The following is an 8,830-nucleotide window of genomic DNA, read 5'->3' as shown; positions in this document are numbered from 1 at the left end:
CCCCCGAACTCCTGTGCAGCCCTCACCCGCCTGGCACCCAGCCCTGGCCCCATTCGGAGTCTGTTTTGGAGTTTCTTTTGTATTTTGAAGTTTGAATATATGGCTAAATAGCTACTAAGTTTGATTCGGTGCATTTGGAAGGTAGGTACAGAATTTGCGTAGCAGGGAAAGGCGCCCCTAGCCGGGGGAATGGAAGGAGCGAAGCCACGGTGCCACACGCCCGTGGGGAGGCCCTGCCACCGCGTCCTGCTTGGTCTGAGGCAGGCCGGGCCTTTTCCAGCCCTGAGTCTGTGTCCCGTCTCTGCGGTGGGGACACGCGGGCGCAGTCACACCACTGTGCTGGGGATGAGGATGAGAGGAAATGGAGTGTATTTGAAGTGCCTGGCGCATCATCGCGGACCTGCCGTGGTCGGGTCCATGCTCCTGGCTGTCGGGGCTGGGGGGCACCCCGGGCCACCGTGCAGGCTGTCGGGTGCGCCGGGCCCGGGGCAGCCATCTGGCCTCCGAGAAGCTGTAGAACAGGGTTCTTAACGTACGGTCTTTGACCCCGATCTTCCCAGCGTGCCCGAAGCTGACCTCTCCATGGCTGCCCGTCCTTCCGGCCTCACGAGCACATGGCCTGCAACACTGCGGGCTTTCAGTTTTGCCCGGACTCAGAACTAGTCACTGCTGAGGCCAGATAATCTATGGAGAAGTTCACTTGTTCTTGACACTAAGACTGAGAGGTGGCGGACGGGGAGGCCCGCTGATCTGACAGGTGGTTTCCCTTCCCTCCGCGGTGCTCGGGAGCCCACTGGCCCCGAGCAGGGGTGCTCCGTGGAGCAGGTGGGGCTGGCGGTGTTTTTAAGACCATGTAGGTCCAAGACACTCTTTGGAGACCCCATTTCACTTCATATCGAATATATATAATTCTGAAATGACAGTCCCATTTTACATTATTAAAAATGTGTGCATATATATACATTTTTTTGCTTTGAACTTTTGGGAAAATATTATTATTATTTTTTTTAAAGATTTTATTTATTTATTTGAGAGAGAGAGAGAGTGAGAGAGAGAGAGCACAAGAGGGGGGAGCGGGAGAGGGAGAAGCAGACTCCCTGCTGAGCATGTAGCCCGATGCGGGACTCGATCCTGGGACTCCAGGATCATGACCTGAGCCGAAGGCAGTCGCTTAACCAACTGAGCCACCTAGGCGCCCCGGGAAAATATTATTTTTATGATTTTGCTTTGGAATGATTTGGCTTTGAGAATTCATTTAATTGGCGGTTGGTGATAATTTCTTGGCAGTTTTCTTGCGACCCTGGGGGTCCTGCGGGGGGGAACCATCTGACCTCCAAACCATTTTCAGATGTGATGAATCTTTTATGAATGCTCAATAAAGTTGATGCAATATTCCATTGTATAGACGTTTGCGTACGCACTTATGCATAGTGATTTTATAGTTTTCTCTTTTTGGATTTTGGAGCCCACACTGGTGTGAGTTGGGGGGTGTTTCCTCGCTCGGGTCCAACACATTCTTGCAGGCCCTCATCGAGTTCCCAGGACCTGGCCGCGGTCCTGTGGCCACAACAGAGCTGGGTGCACGGGGTGGGAGGCCCGAGGGCGTCTCCCGGGAACCCCCTGCACCCCAGCAGCTATGCAGAAACAAACTTGCTCAGCAGCACTTAGGGGCCAAAACAGTCATAGCGAAACTGGTGACCTCTCCCGACCAATGTCAGCCCCTCCCCTGGTTTTTCTTGCAAACGGGAGGCCCCAAAATGACTGAGCTTGAAAATATTGCCCATCCATCCGCCTACTCCTCCAATATTTACTGAGCGCAATTGGATCCAACCCCAAAGGAAGGCAATTTGGCAACATCTATCAAAACCACAGACGCAAGCACCCTTTGAGTGCAGGGCTCCCACTTGGGGGACTGTGTTCTGTGGGTGATCTCACACTTGTGCACGGTCGCGTGCGTGTGAGGCCATCCACTGCCACGTTGTTGGAAATAGGGGAACATTAGGAACGACTCAGTGACCTCCCACGGGGGGCTGGTCACAAAGCCCATGGTGCAGCCACGGCGGGAAGGTACCTTTGCCACGGCCCGCACGGCGCCCCAGGCGTCCTCCTACAGGCAGAGCTCCAGGATGGATTGTTTTACAAAGCGAGACACTGTGCAAGTACAGAACACCGTATAGTATTCCGCCCTTCGAATGAGAATATACGTTTGGACTTGGTTGTGCATAGAGAAACCCAGGAAGGACATTCAGGGAAGGAGCGGCTGTGGGTCCCCGTGGAGTGACAAGGACCTGGGTGTGTGGGATTTAATGCTTGGACGGAAAATATTGTTACGGATACTTTTTTATATTTTTTATTTTTAAGCACCATGTGGGTGTATCATCTATCTGAATAATAATTTAAAATATGCCTATTGAATGAGCGCTGGGTGTTTCATGCAAGTGATGAATCGCTAAACTCTACCCCTGAAACTAATAGCACACTGTATGTTAACTAACTTGAATTTAAATAAAACCTAAGTAAGTAAATAATTTAAGTTAAATTAAATGTGCCTGTTGAGCATCTAACTGAACCAAGCACTGTCCTAGGCACAGGACAGAGGAGAGAATGAGGCAGACGACGTGAGAGAAAAGAAGTCGGCTCGCTCGTTCTCCAGGGAGCAAATCCCCGCCCACGAACAGAACGACGAAGGGTGTGAAAACATCGTGTCCACAAACAACGACAAGCACTGGAATTCTCTGAAGAGGCCACGTTGGCCTCCCACTGCCACCGCATGGGTTCAGGAAAGGAGGCGCGGGGGGCTGGGGCCGGGTCCCCGGTCAGAGTGGCTGGACAGACCTCGGGGGTGGGGCGCCCTCAGGCGGGAGCCCCTGTGGGATGGCCCGCTGCCCCGCGTGGGTCCCACAGGAGGAGCATGACTTGGGGAGGAGGACCCAGCACGAGGAGGTGTCGATCCGACAGACACACTTGGCTTCGGAAGACTCCCCAGCCGCCGGGGACCTGGAGCGGGGCTGAGGTTTCTTGTAGCTGCCCGACCGCCTGCACGGGCTTCTGACGCCCCAAACCCCGCCAGGGCGGTTTCTCCCCTCCGTTTGTATAGACGAGGGCACGGAGAGGTGGTGAGGTTTAGGACCTACCGCAGAGCCAGCCAACGGGGGCCAGGGCGCCCCGGGGAGGGGAATCAAAGGGGCACGGCCACCCCACCAGTGTCCCCCCAGGTGACCACGGTGGGGACCGAGCGGCGCGGTGGGCGGCGCTGTTGGGGGCCACCCTCCTGTAGGAGGCCCTGATGTCCCAGACCTGGGCCTCGCCCGTTCTCTGAGCACAGACACAGACTCCGGGCTGCTGGCCCCACCCGGCATCCTCAGCCTGGCCCCTCTAGCACAAAACGCCTTTGTCTTCCTATGCAAATGACCAGGTTCTGCCCTCGGAGAGCAGTGCCTGAAAGGGACGTGGGGAGAGAGTGCCTCATGGAAAATCATAAAAACACATTTCTTTGCATTTGAATATGTGCAGGACCTCAGTCTGGCAGCAGACCGACTCTGCGTCAGACCCCAGCTTCCCCAGCTCCCCCTCTGGGGTCTGGTGACGCCCACGGACTTCTTGGAATTGCACACAATAAAATACGGGGCGTTCCGGCGGAGATCAAGTACACTGGAAGAGGGCTCTCAAAATACTCGTGAGTAGGAATACGGTGTGTGTCTTTATCAGCTCCACCGAATTCTGGGTTGTTCTCCCGGATCTCTAGCAAAGACCCACCTCATCCCTCTGCAGGCGAGCAGCATCGCTTCTCCCCGGGCACCTGCCTGCTCCAGTCTGGCCTCCTGGGCCAGACCCCCCTCGACCCCTAACCCCTGACCCCACCCCTGTCTAAGTGATGGGAGCCACGCCCTCTTCTCCCTCCCCCTTGACACCAAGTTCTGTACATGGACTTACCAATCGTCTGTGTCCGTGATTCCCACAGCCCAGGGCACGGGACACACAGTAGGCACTCAATCCATCTGGAGTGGAAGGAGATTAATTAGCACAGAACTTTACCAAAATACAAGTGGCGTCCACGAGGACAAATAGAATTTAACCCCGCTGCTTTGCTAATGGCAGCTGGGCTGGGGACCTTAGCCAGGGCCTGGTCTCCAGCCGTGGCGGAGGCTGGGGGTTGGGGGAAAGGGGCCAGGAAGTCCAGGGTCTCCTGCCCTATCCAGCCCCCCCAACCCGGCTGCTAATAGGACCCTCCCCCCAGCGTCTCCAGCCACACAAGGTGTCCGCCCCAGAGTCAGGAAGGAGAGGTGACAATAGGGCTTCTGTGGGCTTGGCGGCCGGGGGTTGGGGCGGGCACGGACTCAGGCAAATGAGCAGGGCGCACACAGATATAGAGGCGTGTGAGTGGTCTGCCCTCTGCTTCCATTTAGCGCTGGCCAGCATGGAGGGCAGCCTGCGGAGGGGGCCCGAGGAGGCGGGGGACAGCCAGGCGCTTGCCAAGCTGCGGGAGTTGGCCCTGACGTGGTTCATGCGGACGCAGGCGCCCCTCATCCTGCAGGACGGAGCCCTGCCCCCCTGGTTTCACGGATTCGTTACTCGCCAGTAAGGCTGCCCCGTCCACGTGCCCCGCGGGGGCCCTGGGGGCCGAGAGAATGGTCTGGGGACCCCGGCGGAAGACTGGCCCCCGCTGCCGCCCCGGGCTAGGCAGGGAGCAGACTGCGGGGCGCCTCGCTCTCTCGTGGCCGCTCCTGTGGGCAGGCTGGGCGAGCGCACCGGCCCCCACGCTGAGCGAAGGCCTAGAAGAGACGGGTGCAGGAGCAGGTGGGACCCGCCCGAGAACCGGACGAACGACGGGAGGGCCATCACCTCTGTCGTCCAAACCGGACACTGTTCATGGGGAGGGTGAGAGCTGCTTTGAGTGGGATCGCCCCGGGCCGGCCGGCCGTGCGCTCCCCCGCGATAGAGGCTGCGATGTGGGAGCCGGCGCTTGGATGGCGCTGGACCTGCGAGCGGCCAGAGCACGAGACGAGGGAGCAGGACCCCCAGCCCGGCGCCCCCGGCTCGGCGCCGGCCGTGAACCGGGACTGGCCGCGCTCAGTTTATGGCTCTGCTGTCCCTGTCTTGAAATCCTTACTTTTTGAATGAGGGGCTCCGCACTTCCACGTAGTACGGGGCTGTGCAAAATCTGCCGCTGACGTGCACGGAGCAGGCGCTCAGTGAGTGCTTGGCGAGCCAGTGGTGCCGAACCAGAAGGGGGCTGGAATTTCCCTCCACGTCTCCAAAGTACTTGGCACCGTTCAGAAATATCCGTAGCTGCCTCGGGCTGGAAGGGACATGTAGGGGATGAGAGCCTAGGAGCTGCTCTTGTGCTCAGGCTCCAGACAAAGCAGCACCTCCTCCCGGAAGAAACTCTTGTGTGGTGCACAGCCTGCACAACTGTATGGTGCTGGCCCTGAGGCGGGGACCTCCCCAAACCTAAACCTCTCTGGCTGTAGGGATTCCTTCTTATTACAGAGACGCTCAGGGGGGGTCAGTGGCTGTTGTGCGGGCCGGTGAGCTGCGGTGGAGGGTGGTGCACGTGGAGCCTCGGGACTCCGACCCAGCCCGAGCCTGAGTCCCGAGTTTGCCGGACTGAGTGCACACGGACCAGTCGCAGCCGCGGGTCTGAGAGAGGCCCCCGTGGAGGGCTGCAGATCTGCGCGCTGGGTCTGGCACCCAAGGGCGCGGCCAGCAGGGACTCCAAGGCGGGTCGGAGTCGGCCCGCTCCTGCTGCCACACGGGCACGGGCCCCCCGCTAACTGTATGTCCTCTGCCCAGGCAGACGGAGCAGCTGCTTGGGGACAAAGCTCTCGGCTCCTTCCTCATCCGCCTCAGCGACCGGACCACCAGCTACATCCTGTCCTACAGGTAGGGGAGGGAGCCGTCTGTGAGGCCCCCCCGTAGCCCGCCTCGCAGATGAGACAGGCGCCCCCGCAGCCCGAACGGCCTGGCGTTCCCTGGGCGCTGGCTCCCCCACCCCGCCTCCATCCATCACATGCTCAGCGCACGGTTCCTGAGCAGCACTGGCCACGGGACGCAGCCCCAGCCTTCAGAGGGGGTGGGCTGGGGGCCCTGGGGGAGCTGCAAGAGGCTGGGGACAGCAGGTTCCTGGGGAGGGAGTGCCTGCACAGGAGTGTGGGGCGACTTCTGTAGGCCGGGGAGGGCCATTTGGTCAGGGTCCTTCAAGCGGGCTGTGGACGGAGGACCTAAAGACAGAGGCAGGACGTGTGAGGCCCGTGGGGACCCGTGAAATGGGGAGGCTACAGTACAGGACAGGGGGCAGGACGGCCAGGATGAAGCCGAGGTGGTGACATCAGGCCCGGGCTGGAGAGGAGGCTGGGCTGGGGAAGGCGGAGGAAGGGAGAAGCCCCTTCCCGTCAGGAGGTGAGGCCAGGGCTCCCGGGCAAACCTCAGAAGACTCAGATCAGATTCAAAGTTACCTCCTGCTCAGACCACCCCAGTTCAAGTCCTGACCTTGAGCATGGGCTTCCCTGTGCCTCTGTCACTTCACCTGTAGGACGGGACCCTCGTAGTACCGACGTTGTAGGATTGCTGAATGGGTTGGATGGGTTTATACATTGAAAAGTGCTTGGCACAGTGGCTGGAACATTGTAAGGACCAAATAAACATCAGTCACTATTAAAATGGTCATTGTTATTCTATGTGCCAGGTACCCTGCTAAGCACTTTGAAATATGTGAGCTCAGCAGCTTCCAAATGTCTTTTTAGCGTGAGGGCCCTTCTTTCCAAACATGGTCTTAGGTGGAATGCCAACTTACAAAATTGCTCAGAGGTGCCTGGTGGGTAGATGGGCCCGTGGAGCACCATGGGGCCCAGACACAACCCACACGTGTGGTTACCTGCTTCACAGCCGTTCCGTGCAGAAAGGCAGGTCTTCCCAGTAAGGGGCGTGGGAGCAATCGGATATCCAGATGGAAAACAATGACCCCCACCTCACATCATACAGAAAAAATGAATTAATTCTAGAAGGATCATAGACACGAGTGAGAAGAGCAAAGCAGGACATTTCTAAAAGAAAACAGGAAAAATTTTCAAGGCTTCGAGAAAGACGAAGACTTCTAAAGACACAAACCTACTAACCATAAAAGAGAAGGTGGATACACTGGATTTCTTTAAAATTAAGACTTTTTGTTAATCAAAAGATACCAGTGAGTGAATAAAAGGACAAACCAGAGTCTTGGGAGAAGTTATGTATTGTAATACATGTATCTAACAAAGGGCTCCTGCCAGAATATACGAAGAGCTCCCGCAAATCACTAAGACGGAGACGACATGATCAATAAAGGGGAAAGACTCGAACAGCCACTTCATAAAAGGATCTGACCAAAGGGCAACAATGTTTTGGTGTTCAGCAGCATTAGTAATCGGGGAAATACAAATGCAACCCGCAATGCGTGGCGAGAATGGGAAGACAGAGGATACCGAGGAGTTGGTGGGGATGTGGGCCCACCTGGAAGGCTCCTACTTCACAACGATTTCAGAAAACGATTCGCCAGAATCTTCCGAGCTAAACAGAGGCAAACCCCGAGCCCCGGTGCTACTCCTGGTCTGTTCCCATCAGATGTGCACGGCCGGTCGCCGCAAACGCGTGCCGGGATGTCCACGGCAGCTTTATTTCTAGCAGCCCAGATCTGGAAACGACCTAAACGTCCAGCAACAAAGAGGGCGAATCGTGGATGTCTTCCTTCAGTGGATTCTACGCATCGGGGTCGGGAGCTCACTGTGCGCAGACACGAATCAATGTCAAAGCTGCGCTGAGGGAAGCCAGACACGGAAACTGTGATTCCATCATGTGACGTCCACAGCCGCACGGGGGCAGGCGGGAGTCTCCGGCGCGGGGAACGCGCCTGCTTCGCCTGGGGGTGGCTCCCCGGAGGGCGCCTCTGCGGGACCCCGTCCCTGCGCGCACCACACTCGGGCCGCGGGCGCTCTGGTGCAGAAAGGTTGTTGGTCGGTGGAGGAGGACAGGACCCCGGGAGGGCAGGGGTTTACCCGCGGGCTGCGGGCGGGGCTGGAACTCCAGGCGTTTAGGGCGGGCCCAGGGGCGCCGAGTAAGTGCAGGGTTGGACCTCCTTGTGGTTTAAGATGTTGGTATTTTGTTCATCATGGACGTTTGGGTAATTGATTTTGATTTTCTAAAATACTGCCCTGCTGGTTATTTTCATTGCCGAGTTTTGTGGTGCCCCTCTGAATCTGGCGGCCCGCTGGGTGCCTCCCTCGCCCCACTGTGGCAGGTTAGGGACTTCCCTGGGGCTGGGGGCGGGTGACTTGAAAGCCACCCCCGGCTCCCGACCCCGCACGAGGCTGGGCTGTGCCGGGCTGGGCTCGGGAGCTTCAGGCCCCGTAACAGAAGAACACCCGGAGCAGGGCTGCGCGGGCGGGCGAGCAGGACCGCCCACGGCCACACCGGCTTGTGTTGCAGGGGCAGTGACCGCTGTCGGCACTTTGTCATCAACCAGCAGCGGGACCGGCGCTACCTGGTCTCGGGAGACACCTGCAGCCACGACACCCTGGCTGACCTCGTGCGTCATTACCAGGAGGTGCAGTTTGAGCCCTTTGGGGAGATCCTGTCTGCTGCCTGCCCTCGGGTAGGCACCCCTGTTCTCCCGTGTGCGGGGGTGGGGCAGGGTGCCGAGGCCGCTCGGGCACACGACTGCCATCCGGGCACTCTGTGCGGGGTCATGGTCCCTATTTGAAGAGGGGAGACTGAGGCAGCACGTGTCGGCCCTTCGCTGGGGTCGGGGACCTGGGGGCGTGTGTGGGCCCTTCCCTGGGGTCGGGGACGTGGGGGGCGT

The 8,830-nt window shown here is 58.4% G+C and overlaps 1 protein-coding gene across 1 annotated transcript in view; it reads left to right on the top strand.

Moving 5' to 3' along the window:
* Window positions 1-4,417: 4,417 nt before the first annotated feature.
* SH2D7 (SH2 domain containing 7) overlaps window positions 4,418-8,830 on the top strand; it is an 8,907-nt gene continuing 4,494 nt past the window's right edge. The window contains exons 1-3 of the mRNA XM_032391912.1: window positions 4,418-4,578; window positions 5,794-5,883; window positions 8,311-8,623. Coding sequence (XP_032247803.1) covers window positions 4,418-4,578; window positions 5,794-5,883; window positions 8,311-8,623 — 564 coding nt within the window. The remainder of the gene's footprint in view (window positions 4,579-5,793; window positions 5,884-8,310; window positions 8,624-8,830) is intronic.

Source organism: Phoca vitulina, unplaced genomic scaffold (genome assembly GCF_004348235.1).
Source record: "Phoca vitulina isolate PV1807 unplaced genomic scaffold, GSC_HSeal_1.0 scaffold65, whole genome shotgun sequence".
NCBI lineage: Eukaryota > Metazoa > Chordata > Mammalia > Carnivora > Phocidae > Phoca > Phoca vitulina.
The sequence above is the reverse complement of the archived record's forward strand: the minus strand, read 5'-3'. Positions and strand labels throughout refer to the sequence as shown.